Source organism: Ceratotherium simum, chromosome 17 (assembly GCF_057802395.1).
Source record: "Ceratotherium simum simum isolate JZ-2026a chromosome 17, ASM5780239v1, whole genome shotgun sequence".
NCBI lineage: Eukaryota > Metazoa > Chordata > Mammalia > Perissodactyla > Rhinocerotidae > Ceratotherium > Ceratotherium simum.
Window position 1 is genome coordinate 48,066,335 of NC_141916.1, and position 15,677 is coordinate 48,082,011.

The 15,677-nt window shown below is 38.0% G+C and overlaps 1 protein-coding gene and 1 pseudogene across 1 annotated transcript in view; one reads left to right on the forward strand and one right to left on the reverse strand.

Moving 5' to 3' along the window:
* LRP6 (LDL receptor related protein 6) overlaps nt 1-15,677 on the forward strand; it is a 177,891-nt gene that overhangs the window by 132,084 nt on the left and 30,130 nt on the right. The window contains exons 9-14 of the mRNA XM_004435377.3: nt 637-926; nt 2,201-2,427; nt 4,530-4,714; nt 5,824-6,150; nt 13,272-13,474; nt 15,255-15,466. Coding sequence (XP_004435434.1) covers nt 637-926; nt 2,201-2,427; nt 4,530-4,714; nt 5,824-6,150; nt 13,272-13,474; nt 15,255-15,466 — 1,444 coding nt within the window. The remainder of the gene's footprint in view (nt 1-636; nt 927-2,200; nt 2,428-4,529; nt 4,715-5,823; nt 6,151-13,271; nt 13,475-15,254; nt 15,467-15,677) is intronic.
* LOC147914797 (signal recognition particle RNA) lies at nt 168-451 on the reverse strand (annotated as a pseudogene).

Consider the following 15,677-nt stretch of genomic DNA (forward strand, 5'->3'; position numbering starts at 1 on the left):
TAGAAATCATCTGTGAACTCTTTTATAACCTGGAATGGGCCTTTTATGTTGGCTTAGTACTCTAGCTACATAATTTGAATCGAAAGGCTGAACACACACACACACACACCCACACACCCCTTCATCAAAAGAATTCAGTCCTGTTGTATGAATAATGTGACTTATTCTAAAGCTAAGTATGGGTACAAAGCAAAGTATTTCACTGTACTTTTATTCCCAGTTGATCAGCAAGGGAGTTTTTACTTGCTCCATTTCCAACCTGGGCCAGTTCACCCCTCCTTAGGCAACCTGGTGCTCCCCCTGCTTGTGGGAGATCACCATGTTGATGCCAGCTTAGTGCGTCACCCTATTGGCATAGCACACTACAACTCAGAACTCTTGGGCTCAAGCGATCCTCCTACCTCAGCCTCCGGAGTAGCTGGGACTACAGGCCTGCACCACTGTACCTGGCCTTTTATTCCCTATTAATCCTCATAGTGCTTGTTTATGAGATTGGACTTGAAACTCTAGATTGGGGAGCAAATATAATTATAGGTCTTTGTGAACCAAATGCTTAGTCATTTTAAAGTGAAAATGTATTGATCATGTCAATGTGTGTATCCCTTTGAAGCCTTTTATAATTAATTTGTCTTTTAGGTTCTAACCCCTGCGCTGAGGAAAATGGGGGATGTAGCCATCTTTGCCTCTATAGACCTCAGGGCCTTCGCTGTGCCTGCCCTATAGGCTTTGAACTCATCAGTGACATGAAGACCTGCATTGTCCCAGAGGCCTTCCTTTTGTTTTCACGGAGAGCAGATATTCGGCGAATTTCTTTGGAAACTAACAATAATAATGTGGCCATTCCGCTCACTGGTGTCAAAGAAGCTTCTGCTTTGGATTTTGATGTGACAGACAACCGAATTTACTGGACTGATATATCACTCAAGGTTAGTGAAAGAATTGAGATTTTAAAACTGGGAACTAAAAGGGTCTGAGTCTTCTTGCTATGATCAACCTCCTTCCTTGTTTAATAGGCAAAGTTCAACAAAAACCCTTAACTTTCTAAAGGAAGTCAAGGGAAAGGCCCATTCAGTGTTTTATTAAGTACCTTTTAATACAAGATAGTTTGCTTGAGTGTTATAAATCTGCAAGACGTAATCTTCCTGTACTTTGTTCCATTTGAGGATAATAAGTAACATTTTCTGCAAGTAGAGAGTAAGTAACTGTATGATTCACATAAATGGCTTATAGAGACTTGACTTATTTTAAACAAAATTTTGGAGCCTGAACTAGAAAATGCCAATTATGAGTTATAGCATACCTTTATTTTCTTTTTTCTAGAATAAATATTGAAAAGCATACTGAGTCAATAAGAAGGAGGAGCTCCTGACCAGAAAATCTGGAGAATAATCTTTCCTTCTTCCAGATTGTTTTGGGCTTGTTTCAGATAACTTGTGTAAAATTTTGTCTAATATGCAAAAATCGTGGGGTGTTGGAGCCAGAGTTGGATTCTGATGGTGTTCAGTAAAATCTATTAAATGAGAGAATAAATGAAGTAAATAAATAAATCTTGGCTTTTATTGTGTGGCCTTCTAAGTTTCTTAATCTTGAAAATAGAGATAATGCCTATCTTGCAGGGCCGATATGAGGATTAAATGAGAAAATATATGTACACAAAGTACTTAGGATAGTGCTTGACAAGAAGTAACAGCCATTATTAATAGCTTGAATTATGATTGTTTAAATTATAGGGGATTCAAAGCTACAGTGGTGATAATATAATAGTTGTATGCAAGGTATATAAGGTATAAGGTTGTTGAGATTTTCTCAAATTGACACAATGACAAGGCCTACTGTCAAGCACCTTCAGAAAGCTGACTGCCAGTTAAGAGTCTGGTGACAACTTTTTCACTTGATTTCTAATAGACTTTAAAAGAAAAATCATTCCACTGTCTTACCAGAATAAATTTTTGGTCTTAAAGAATTTCAAAAATTTCTCCTTGAATCGGCAGTAAAACTTGAGGTCACTGTTGCATTTATTAGAGATTGACATCACACAGTTTTTTTCTGTGCTCATAAAATATGTGAATTGTATTAAGAAACTATATGCCTCTGACTCTTCTGCATCCTCCCACCCCATAAAAACCAAACCAAACATTTTTTCCATATAGTGTTTTGTACTTAAAGCCATGTGACTTGATCGTTAATCTTATTTTTGCAGACCATCAGCAGAGCCTTTATGAATGGCAGTGCACTGGAACATGTGGTAGAATTCGGCTTAGATTATCCAGAAGGCATGGCAGTAGACTGGCTTGGGAAGAACTTGTACTGGGCAGACACAGGAACGAATCGAATTGAGGTGTCAAAGTTGGATGGGCAGCACCGACAAGTTTTGGTGTGGAAAGACCTAGATAGTCCCAGAGCTCTTGCGTTGGACCCTGCTGAAGGGTAAACAACTTTATGTATGCATTCTTTGCAACTACATTGCACATGGCCTAGTTATGGATAATATTCTTGATGTCTTAATGCTTATTAGGAATCTGAAAACTAAACCATAGATAGACTTTATTTTAAAACCATTAGTTGAGATTTCACTGATTTAGAATTAATAACTATTAGCTAAATTTTACTTTTGTCATGATTAACATTGGGTGAAAAAAGATTAGTGAAGTGGATTAATAATTAAATATTACTGATCATATTTATATACTAAGTATATAATTATGGTGTAAGTAATAACTATGTAATATAATTAACATTTATATACTAAGTAAATAATTAAATATTACTGATCATATTTATATACTAAGTAAACAGCCCTTTTAAACATCATAAACTTGATGATAAACAGTATCATCAAGTCTTTTTGCTTGTACCCTCTCCCAAGTTGTGCCAGATTCCAAACCTATTAAAGTAAACCCACTGAAATAACTGCATTTAAAAGACTCCATTTTAGAATATTCATTAATTCAAAATGGACAATTAGTTTGATCATTATTATAAGCTTGGAGAAACTGTGATGTTAAATAGTAAACTGGTTTTACTGTTTAAAAAACTGTTTTACTGTTTAAAAAAACAGGTTACTGTTTATTTACAACATGACATGTTTTTCAAGGGTAGGTGATCCTTCTTACATGATTTAGAAGTTTTAAAAAGCCAGCAGCTAAGAAATCTGAAATTTGAAGGATAATTCCACTTTTAAAAGCAGAAGTTAACAATGTAAACATATAAGCGTATTTACCATATCTGTAATTAAAAATAGTTTCCCTGAAATCACATTAATTCCATGATGAGCTAGTTAGCCATCTAATTGGAAGGCCCTATCAAAGACAGCTTCTCTGTGCTGACATGTTGTGGTTGGATTATGGTGATCTTTAAGTGTTAGTTATCAGACAGATAAATTTAGTAGTTGGGACTAAGGACTCTAGTTTATGTGGCTGCTGGCAACTCTGAAATTTCTCTCACAGTTGTTCCTCTTTGGCTCTTGTGGTGTGCATGTGCCTGTCAACTGACAAGTGCAACGGCAAACAAAGCCTGAGACCAACTTTAATTTTCAGAAAAGCATGTTCATACGTTGCTGCCAAGTCAGCCGTCAGCTGACGGGCTGATGCGTGAATGTCTGTGCTCAGGTATTTGATGAGAGCTGGCATGTGGAGTGCTTTCCTACTGCAAGTATTCAAAGTGTCTCAAAACTAGCACCTTACTAGTTGAGTTGAAAGGGCATTTGGCTAAGAGTTAAGTTCTAGTTCCAGCTCTGCCATGTGACTGGCTTGAAAACATTAGACAAATCATTCACATTTCTTTTAGTGCTTTGGCCTCATCTGTAAAAAGCCTATACTGTAGGTCTGCTCTAAGGTTAATGTGAAAAACTCGAAAAAGTAAAGTAAAAGCAAAAGAGTATTCTACAGTTTCACGGGGATTGTGGTAGTAGTGTTCACTGCCCAGTTGACACATTAAGGGATGATTCATTGCTCTTAGACATGCAGTATGTTCCCTTGCACCGTGTGATCAAATACATTTTCAAACTTTGCTTTTTAACTTCAGTTAAAGGCTAATAACTTTTACCTTTCATATATTCCTGTAACTTGTTTTGGGGGAGGGTTGATTACACAAGTTGAAAAGTAAGTTTAAAAATTTAAAAACCTGAATTACTTGTATTCAGGAATACGTAAAGATATTTTATTCAGACGTAAACCGGATTCTGAGACCAGAGCTTTAATCCTTTGCTATCTTCTTGAATGTTGGTTTTATAAATGCAAGTGCTTCAATAAGGAAATCATTGGTTTGTTTCCAATTCCTAGGTTTTGGATGGAACAAATTCATTGGAAAGACTAAGGAAAGCTGACTCACTTCCTTTTTAGGATATGAGAAAAAATATTTAGTTGAGGGTGCCAAAATAATTGAAAAAATTATAGCCATGATTTTGTTTTACCAATTTTCTTGACTTAATGGATATTTTCTTTAAATTTATTTAGTTACTATCCATGAATATGACGCTTTCCCCCAAATGATCAAAAGTGAAATGTTAATATTCGTTGTTCTGAATTTAGATTTATGTATTGGACTGAGTGGGGTGGAAAACCTAAGATAGACAGAGCTGCCATGGATGGAAGTGAACGTACTACATTAGTTCCAAATGTGGGCCGGGCAAATGGCCTGACTATTGATTATGCTAAAAGGAGACTTTATTGGACAGACCTGGACACCAACTTAATAGAATCTTCAAATATGCTTGGTAAGCTGGGCTTCTTTTTATTCAGATAGACAGTATGTTATTCTTTTAATGCAAAAATCAATTGGCTGCTATTCACCATTGGTTAGATACTATTAATCAAACTTGATATGAATGTCTGGATGCTTCCTCTGGCGTTGTATCCTGTTTATTATTATTAAAAGTGGGCCAGTTGCGCGCGCTGCGATGCTGGTGGCCCGGGTTCGGATCCCGGGTGCGCATCGAGGCACCACTTCTCCGTTCATCCTGAGGCCGAGTCCCACATACAGCAACTAGAAGGATGTGCAGCTACGACATACAACTATCCACTGGGGCTTTGGGGGGAAAAAATAAAATAAATAAAATCTTAAAAAAAAAAAAAAAAAAAAGTGGGCCAGGTACTTGGATTCACATGTCTCTCTCTCTCTTTTTTTTTTTTGTGAGGAAGATCAGCCCTGAGCTAACATCCATGCCAATCCTCCTCTTTTTTTTTTTTTTTTTTTTTTTGCTGAAAAAGACTGGCCCTGGGCTAACATCCGCGCCCAGCTTCCTCCACTTTATGTGGGACGCCACCACAGCACAGCCTGACAAGTGGTGCGTTGGTGTGCACCTAGGATCCGAACCCGGACTGCCAGCAGCGAAGCACACGCACTTAACCGCTACTCCACAGGACTGGCCCCTCACATCTCTTTTTTATGTGGAAATTTCATTATTCTTGGGCTTGTAATGGAATTTATAACTCCCTAGATATTCCTGAAGTGACTTTTTTGTACCAGTAAAATACAATACATGCATTTTCATCTTTTTATGGAAGGAAGAAGAAAAGTTGAACGATAGACCCTTATGGAGAGAAAATAAGACACAAAGTATACCATTTGCAGCAGTTTAGACAAACTCAGTGATTTATCGCAAGAATATAAGTTTTAAGGCATGGGGTCAGACTGCAGATGGATTGATTTCAGAGGATTGGTCTGGTTTTAGAATTGCATTTAAATGAATCGTTCTATTTTAAATTGCTTACAAGTGTAATGTTTTGTGTGTTACTTTTTTTGTTTGTTTGCCAACAAGACTCGTATCTTCTTACCTGTTTCATCCTTCTGCTTCTCCCCTGTCTACTGCCTTTCCAAAAATAGGACTCAACCGTGAAGTTATAGCAGATGACTTGCCTCATCCTTTTGGCTTAACTCAGTACCAAGATTACATCTACTGGACGGACTGGAGCCGACGCAGCATTGAGCGTGCCAACAAAACCAGTGGCCAAAACCGCACCATCATTCAGGGCCACTTGGATTATGTGATGGACATCCTCGTCTTTCACTCCTCCCGGCAGGCAGGGTGGAATGAGTGTGCTTCCAGCAACGGGCACTGCTCCCACCTCTGCTTGGCTGTGCCAGTTGGAGGTTTTGTTTGTGGATGCCCTGCCCACTATTCTCTTAATGCTGACAACAGGACTTGTAGTGGTAAGCTGCATTTCCCTCCAAAGCAAACTAGAATTAGAGGAGAAAGCAGAGTTTTGAAAACACTGTAGTTTATGTTCTTTCTAGAGTAAAAAGTTGTGGAAGTCCAGGATTGATCATTTGTTTAATAAAAGGAAAGGACTAAAGATGGAGAAATGCTAGTTTTTGTTACTTATTATTTGTTTGATGATAGCTAGTTGATGTTATGGAAAAAGTGATGTTAGGAAAATTAAGTCTTTTACCCTTGGGCATTAAATATTTAGTGCAAAATTTGCATAGCTTCTTGAGAGACAGAGTCATGCATGTGTGCTATACATAATTCATATTTATTCATTGTAAAGAAAGGGAAGAGAAATGCAATCAGTATAACAAAGGGAATCTCCAAAATACAACCTCTTTTTCCTTTGAAGTTCGTAGAATAGTCTAAAGATAAAAAATTTAAATGTGTAAGAGGCCAGGCAGAAAAGGTGTATGAGTAAATTTAGCCCAGTATGAAACAAGAGCAAATAGGTGAGGAATCAGAGAGCACATCCTCTGAACGTGGTGGGTGGTTGCTACTTAATTCCAGCTGATGTTAGCAGATTTTCTCATCCAGTCATGAATCCAGATTTTTTTTTGGCTGTAGTATCTCCTGATTTTTAAATGTTTGCACGTATTACATACTAAATACACACACGCATACACACACACACTGTGCTAACAACAACAAAACACAGTTTGTAAGAAACATTGTTGGCTTGGGGAAACCTGGTTTATGACTCAAGTATATATGAAGGCCCATGTCTTGGTGGATAGATAAGATTAAATTGGTAGATATGATAAATAGAGAATTATTCATGAGAGAAAAGTAGGGTATGGTTCACTAGGATAGAAGGTAACAAGACTGCTGTAAGATACTGGATATAATTAACTATTAAAATTACTTTATTCTGTGCCTGAAAGTATAAGAAATCACCTAGGAAAGGATTTAGTCGGTCCTGACACAGGGCTTCAGTTGTGCAAGAGAAAGAACGTAAGTTTATAGTTTAATGATTTGGAATCTCTGCCACACATTAGTTTTGTGTTTTACTAAAGCAACTCACATTAACTTTTTAAGCCTTAAATTTTCCCAGTTATAAGATGAGAATTATAATAGTAACTACCTTATAGGGTTATTATGAAAATTAAATAAGATATAACATGATTTGATTGCTGTGGAGAATGGATTTGAGGAGGAAAAGAAGTGGTAGCAGGGAAGTCAGTTAGACTAGTGTGGTAAGGTAGGTAGACTTGGACTGGGGTGGTGGCAGTGGTGATGGAGAGAAGCTGATGGATTCAAGGTATATTTTGAAGCCAGAATGAACAGAACTTGTTAACAGGTTGTGTGTGGGGAAGGAGAAGAGGGAAGAAGCAAGTGAATTCGAGATGTCTTCTAGAAGTGACATCTAGATTTTTGGTTTGAGCAGTTAAGATGATGATGAGGAAGATGAGAGAAGATTAGTTTTCAGGAAGAAATAAAAAATTTAATTTTAGGTAGGTTTATATTGATTTTCCTATGGGACATTGAAATAGGTATATTAAATTAGTAGTTGGATAGAAGATTCCAGAGCTCAGAGGAGAGACATAAGGTTGGAGATATAAATTTTGGAATTGCCAGCATGTATTTAAAATGAGTGAGATTACTTAGGAAGAAGGTGTAGAGCTGGGGTCAGCAAGCTTTTTCTGTAAAGGGCCAGAGAATAAATATTTAGGCTTTTTGAGCCCTATAATCTCTCACACCTATTCAGCTCCGTCCGCTGTAGCATGAAAGCAGCCATATTTTAAAATGTGTGAGGATTTTAATGTGGCTGAATTCTGATAAACTTTATTACAAAAAAAAAAAAACAGGCCAGATTTAGCTTGTAGGCCATAGCTTGCCAACTCCTGGTGTAGAGAAAGGAAGGGATCTGGTAACCGAAGGCACTCTGGTTGAGGAGGGAAAGCTTGCAGTGGATACTGAAAAGTAGCAGCCAGAGAGGTACGAGGAAAGCCAGGAGAGAATAGTGGCACAGAAGACAAAAGATAAGATTGTTTCAAAAAAGAACTGTTTTGAATGCTGCTGAAAGGTTGAGTAAGGTGAAGCCTAAGATAGTATCCACTGGATTTTTGGATAAAGAGGTTGTTAGTAACCCTGAAGAGATTAATTTCAGAGAAATAATGGTGAAAGATTGGAGTAGATCAAAAAGTGAATGGAGAAAAGGAAGGGGAGGTAGTATGTATAGATGTCTTTTTCAAGAATTTTGACTTTGAAGGGAAGGAAGAAATAGGGGTAATAACTGAGGGAAGATGGAGACAAGAAGAATGTGGAAAGACCTTTTGAGATTAGTATTGTTTTAGCTGCTTATACTCGTGCGTGTTGGTTTGTGAGTGAAGGCCATGAGAAATCAGTGCTGAGTGTCCCTTATATCTGTCTTTGGCTACCTTTCTGAATAGATCAGTAGTGCTTCAAGAGGCTTCCTGGTGTGTGCTCTTTTTATAAGAGTACCATTTAATATTTGTGTAGACATGTATTAGATTTCAAGGCAAAATGCAAGAGAAGTGTAATGCAAAGTAATTGCCCTCAAAAACTTTTCTACCATTGTGTAATTTACTCCTTAACATGTATTTCAAAAGCTAAATCAATGATGATCATGTTGTTTCTCTGCTTAATACCTTACAATGGCTCACCATTTCACACATAGTAAAAACCTAGTTCTTATAATGGCCTACAAGTTTCTACACGATTTGCTTCTCTAACCTCAGCTTTCACTATTCTCTCCCTTGCTTTCTCCATGACGGCCATACTTGCCTCATTGCTGTTTTCAAATGTGCCGATTACTCCCACCTCAGGACCGTTGTACTGCTTAGTTCCTCTGCTTGGAATGTTTTTCCTACAAATATTTGCATGGATATACTTCACCTCCAAGTCTTTGCTTAATTGTGACCTTCACAGTGAGATCTGGGCTACCCTATTTAAACTTGCAAATCATCCTTCCACCCTGTCTGGCATTGCCAGTGCCCCTTACCTGTACTTTTTCTTTTTCCCATAACACTTATCACTCTTTGATATGCTATATAATTTATATACTCTACTATTTATATACTACAACTTTTTATTATTGCTTATTGTCTATTGGAATAAAAAGTGCTGCTTCATGGGGTCTAGTTTGTTTTTTCACTGATATATCTTAGGGGCCTATGATAGCACTTGGTAAATAGTAGTCATTCAAGAAATTATTGTTAAGTAAAAGAATGAAGAAGCAGGACAGGATTTGGAAAAACATGTGCTCTTCCATTCAACAGGTTTGTGACCTTGGAAAAATTACTTAACCTTTCTTTAACAATTACTTTTCCTTTCTGAGTTTGCTCACCTATGAAATGAAGATGATAATTTTGGGGATTAAATAATATCTAGTATGATGTATGACATGTTGGAGGTCCTAAATAAGTGTTTGTTTCTTTTCCTTCCTAATTCTCTGAAATAATTTTATTTTCTTACTTTCAAAATCAGGGCTATAGGGTTCTCCTTAGTTATCATCATCTGATGCTTGTTTCTTCATTTGTTTATTTATTCTGTCAGTGTATACTTACTGAACACTTACTACATACTGGGCATTATTTGAACCAGTGGGGAGTGTAGCGGGTGAATGAAATAGACATCAGTCCTTGTGCTCATGGAGCTTACATTCCAGTGGAAGAGATAACGAACCAACTAAGTAAATGATATCATGAGTTTGATGAAGATAAGTGTTATGGAGAAATATTAAGAGCAAGAAAGGGTGGGGAGGAGGATTGCAATGTTAAATAGGGTGAAGTCCTTACTGAAAAAGTGACGTTATATCAAGAACTGAAGGAGACGAGGACATGAGCTATGTAGATACCTGGGAGAAGATCTATCAAGCAAAAGGGGGCAGCAAATGCAAAGTCCCTAGGGAGGAATGTTCCGGCATGTTAAAGGAACACCTGGGAGGCCAGTGTTGCTGGAACAGAGTGAATAAAGAGATTGTCAGAGAGGAAACAGGAAGCCAAACTGTATAATCCCTTGTTTAGTACTGAAGTGGCTGGACTCTGTGGCACCTTTGTGCAGATTGGGAAAAGATGTAACTCTGGGCAGATGCAGTCACACAAGTGCATGGCTTGGCTAATGAAGTGTGGGCTGGACTTGAGTCCCTGCTCAAGGCCTTTGGCACAGTGCACGAATGGCACAGTCAGATGTGGCAGGCTTGGCCTTGTAGTTTATGCTGTTCTACCCATGAGCAACGCTTTCCTTTAAGCTACAGGTGAACACTTGTGCCTTCAAAAGAGAGCTGAAAAGCTTCCTCCTACTTATACCTCATCCTTCAACTTCTGCATGTGGCTGTCTTCACTGTGGGAATGCAAAACTCAGACAACTTGATAGGACAGTTTTTAAAGCACCATTCTGTAGGAGATGAGGGAGTGGTGGTTAGAGGTTACATAAATTAGGATGGATTTAGGCTTACAAAATTGCACAGTCTTTGTCAATTTAAGTACCAAATGACTTGTAAATAAGTCAAAACATAAGCTTCCTCTTAGAAATATTGAACCAGTTAATTGTAATTGTTTTTGTTTTTGTTTTGTGAGGAGGACCAGCCCTGAGCTAACATCCAATGCCAATCCTCCTCTTTCTTGCTGAGGAAGACTGGCCCTGGGCTAACATCTGTGCCCATCTTCCTCTACTTTATGTGGGATGCTGCCACATCATGGCTTAACAAGCGGTGCGTCATTGCGTGCCCAGGATCTGAACTGGTGAACCCTGGGCGGCTTGCAGCAGAGCGCGTGCACTTAACGGCTTGCGCCACTGGGCCAGCCCCCCCCCTTTTTTTTTTTGAAGTTTATTCAGGGAGGCTGAGTCATTAACAAATCTTCATCTTCTTTCCTGAGATTTTTTTTTTTTCTTTTTTGGTGGTTGTTCCACAGAACCCTTTGTTCTTTTTTTTTTAATTTTTTTTTTTGAGGAAGATCAGTCCTGAGCTAACATCTATTGCCAATCCTCCTCCTTTTTTTCCCCTTTTTCTCCCCAAAGCCCCAGTAGATAGTTGTATGTCATAGTTGCACATTCTTCTAGTTGCTGTGTGTGGGACGCCGCCTCAGCATGGCCAGACAAGCGATGCGTCGGTGCGGGCCCAGGATCTGAACCCGGGCCGCCAGTACCAGAGCGCATGCACTTAACCGCTAAGCCACAGGGCTGGCCCCTAATTGTAATTGTTAATGTCACCTGTAGACTTTTTGAAATGAGCATTTATTTTGAGCCGTATTTATTTGGCTTTTTCTTAATCCACGTTTCTAGAACACTTAATTGTGGAATCTTACTGAAGGTTAAAACTTGACTCAAAAAAAGTACCCAGTAAAACATACTAAGAGCCAAATATGTATTTGAATAACTGTTTCTCGGGCAGGAAAAGTTGGCAACTAAAGCTCTGGGATCTTTCTTCTAAGTCTCATTGTATGGTGCTTATTCTGTTGGAAACTTACAATTTAGAGGCTTTTTTTTCCCCTTTTTTCTTGATTTATGAGGAAGTACTATACTGCCAAAAAATAATTGTTTTGGAAAAAAGATGGGAGACTTGTTAGCTACTCTGTTTTGACATGTGTTCTGACTGCTTAAGGCGTGGGTTCCACTAAAATTGCTAAAAGTTGTTAAATCAGTATGTGATAGACTCCATATAATAGTTCCAGTGGGATCATTGGAATACTTGCTAAATCTTCCAAGCTAGGTGTGGGCTTTTTGCCAGTGAAGAACTTAAATAAAGCAGAATTTCAGTGTTATGCATACATAAAGCAGAATTTCAGTGTTGTGAATACCAAGTTTTTTTGTGAGTGCCAATGAGTTTCTTTGGGATTTAAGCCAATATATGTTTGGGTGTAAATGTAAAATAAACCAGGGAACCACAAATAATGGAGCTGTGAAGAATGGGGTTTGAGAGAAATAAAACAAGGAGTTCTGGCTTGGCCATTTATGTTTATATCCCTGAGAATGAAAAAATTTTACTGCATATAGGTGATGACTGAGCACCAAGAGAATAGAGTTTTTATATATATTTTAATGAATATTTTAAAAATGCTATTAGACTTTGAATTTGTTGGTAACTCTGTCAAATGCTGTTCTTTTCCAGATGTTTTCCTGCATTAAAGATGATTACATAATGATCAGAGGCCTAGTCCCTAGGAAAGGGAAATGTCTCTGTTACATTTCCTCTTTTCGTAAATTTAGGGCTTCAACTTAGCATCAGAGCAGAATATTTTTTAGTGAAACTACAAATACAAGGTTTATTATGAAGATTAGAGATAATGAGTAGAAAGCATTTGTTTTTATTAGTTGTGTGTGTGTGATTCTTACCAGCTCCCTCTCCCTGCAGCCATCATTTACGCACAATGCAAAATAAAACCTATCTCTGCAATCCATGCAAATTTCTTTAATTCCCATTAATACCAGGTTTATTACTGCTACTACTTTATAATAATAAACAATAGTTATTTACTTTACATTTGTATAATACCTTGCAATTTTTTAATTGAACTATAATTGACATAATGCCTTATAGTTTTTAAAGTGTTTTCACATGTGTGGTAAAATTCTTATAGCAGTTAGTGAGCAGGACAAGATAACTATACCTTATTTTAGAGTTGACTTTGACCCAAAGAAATTCAAAATCAAGGGACTAGATAGTGAAAGAGCTGAGACTAAAACCAGTCTTGAAATTTCTGCTTTGACCTATGGAGGCCCAGGCTTCCTGCCACCCACAAGAATAGGTTATGGAGGAGTAGGGTTATTCACTTGGTAGACAAGGAGGATTTTTGTATATCTTGATCAAATGCTTCATTGAAATCAAGTCTCCTATGATACCACTATGGACAAGATGGAGGAAAATAAGCTTGGTGGCTGTGTCATTGGGGAGATTCTTAACTGGTTTGGTAACCAGAGCGCTGATAAGTGTCACCTTGAAGAGAGTTTCTAGGGCATACCACAGGGTTTTGTCCTCAACCTTACCTCTTCAACATCTGTGTCTCTTTTGTATGAGATATAGGTAACAGGCTGATCACAAATCTTTGAGGGATACAGGATTTAAATTAACTGTGTTTCAGATTTACTCTTTTCTTTCTTGAAGCTCCAACTACTTTCCTGCTCTTCAGTCAAAAGAGCGCCATCAACCGCATGGTGATTGATGAACAGCAAAGCCCTGACATCATCCTTCCTATCCACAGCCTTCGGAATGTCCGGGCCATTGACTATGACCCACTGGACAAGCAACTCTATTGGATTGACTCACGGCAAAACATGATCCGAAAAGCACAAGAAGATGGCAGTCAGGTAATTTAGGGCTCAGTTCAAAATCCATTTCTTCTGCCTAGTAATTGGACTAACCAACCATTCTGTTTTACTTAAGTCTTGACTCTGCTTAAGTCTGGGTGTGTGTGTGTTTAACTGAAATTCTGGATCTAACAGCTTTGTTTCCTCCTAACGATCTTTGAGTAAACAACTGTTTGATAAATGCTATTGGAATGAAAATTGTATCAGGATAACATATGCTCATATGTTGGTAATGACTTTTTTATTGCCACGCATATCATTATGGTTCCATTTACATGGAGGGTTGGAAGCTTTGAAATCAAATAGATCTTGGTTCTGATCTCAGTTCTATCACTCGCTAGGATTCTTAAGAACGTTTTAGGTGAAAGGAATGTAAAGCACCATAGCACATTACCTGTTACATAGTAGGGACTCAATAACTAGTTATTACTAGTTAACTATTATTTAAAAGGTTCAGAGGATAGGAAACATACAACACAATCTCAGTAAAATTAAAAACATCTAGGATATTTTATCATTAATCCAATGATTTTTTTTTTTTTTTGGCAAACATTATTTGGTGACTATGGGATGGGAATGAAAATATTATCAACAAAACTTATCTATGCTTACATACCAGTCATGGTTTACATACCACTATCCATACTTCTTTGCCTTCTTTCTATGGCCAAGCAATGTTAGACTAGGATTACTATAAATAATTACTTGTCATCTTCCTTATAGCAGTGATATTAAGTTGGATTTTGAATGTATTAAAATTTAGGGACATTATATTACTGATTTTTGATATGTCTTATCTCACAAAAAAGAGCAAAGAGATAATGTATTTAGGCTGCTGAGGAATCATCTAAGGGTATAGCTGTAGAGGTATGTTGCGGATGCACCTTATACTATGTAGCCCAGGACTAATTGGCTGATAACTAGTAGATAGAAGTTATAGCTGTTATTATACAGCCAAGGACACAACACATAAATGACAATAGCCTCATTAAGGAATATGTTACCTCACAGATGCTGAGTAAATAATATGTACTTTATTCAGGTAGAACAGATGAACAAAGCCTCTCTTTTTGCTTGGCTTTGTAAAAATAAATTTTTTTGGTGGATTTGGGGATTAGAGAAAGACATGATTGATCCATGTGGTTTGTAGCCCTGACTAATTGCTATTGTCTCTAGAGCAAAGTTTCTCAACTTCAGCACTGTTGACATTTTTGGGCTGGATAATTCTTTGTTGTAGCGGGCTGACCTGTACATTGTAGGGTGCTTAGCAGCATCCCTGCTTCTACCCACTAGATGCCAGTTATACCCCCATAGGCGTGTCAATCGAAAATGTCTCCAAACATTGCCAGATGCCCCTGGTTGAGGCATTTGCAAATGCAAAATCGCCCCTGGTTGAGAACCACTGCTTTAGAGGTATTTCTAGGGTGTGGTTCTAGCCACAGTTGTCTCCAGTTTGCAGAAGACAGCTGCCACCTTCTCACTTTCATCTCTAATCAATGCACTATCAGGTTCTTAGAGCAACTAATGTGATCTCAGCTCTCTCTTCTGCCCCATGTCATAATAACCAAAGGGAACATTTGAAATGCATGTTAACAGAGAAGCACATTACCCATTAAAAAATGTATCAGTAAGAAATGTCCCTTGAGACTTGAGAGTTCCTACTCTGGTGTGTGACCACATAAGTGTAAGCATTGTGAGTGATCACTTCAGGGCTCTCTGGCTTGGAGTCTAATTTTCTGTGTGTGTGTGTGTGTGTGTGTGTATCTTTTTCTTTCCCCAGGGCTTTACTGTGGTTGTGAGCTCAGTTCCGAATCAGAACCTAGAAATACAACCATATGACCTCAGCATTGATATTTATAGCCGCTACATCTATTGGACTTGTGAGGCCACCAATGTCATTAATGTAACAAGATTAGATGGGAGATCAATTGGAGTGGTGCTAAAAGGCGATCAAGACAGACCTCGAGCCATTGTGGTAAACCCAGAGAAGGGGTATGTTACTAAAATGCCATTCAGATGTCTTGGCATCTGAGACCCTCATCACCCTTCCTTTTTAGCCCCTAGTTACTTATCTTTAAGTTTTGTGTGCTCCTGTGAAAAACTCGATATTCTCCATCCAGCTGCCCCTGCATTTTCTTATATCCTTGCATTCTGTGATTTTACTGCCTAAAATTTCCTTCTTTAGTACTATTGCTTTAGTTCT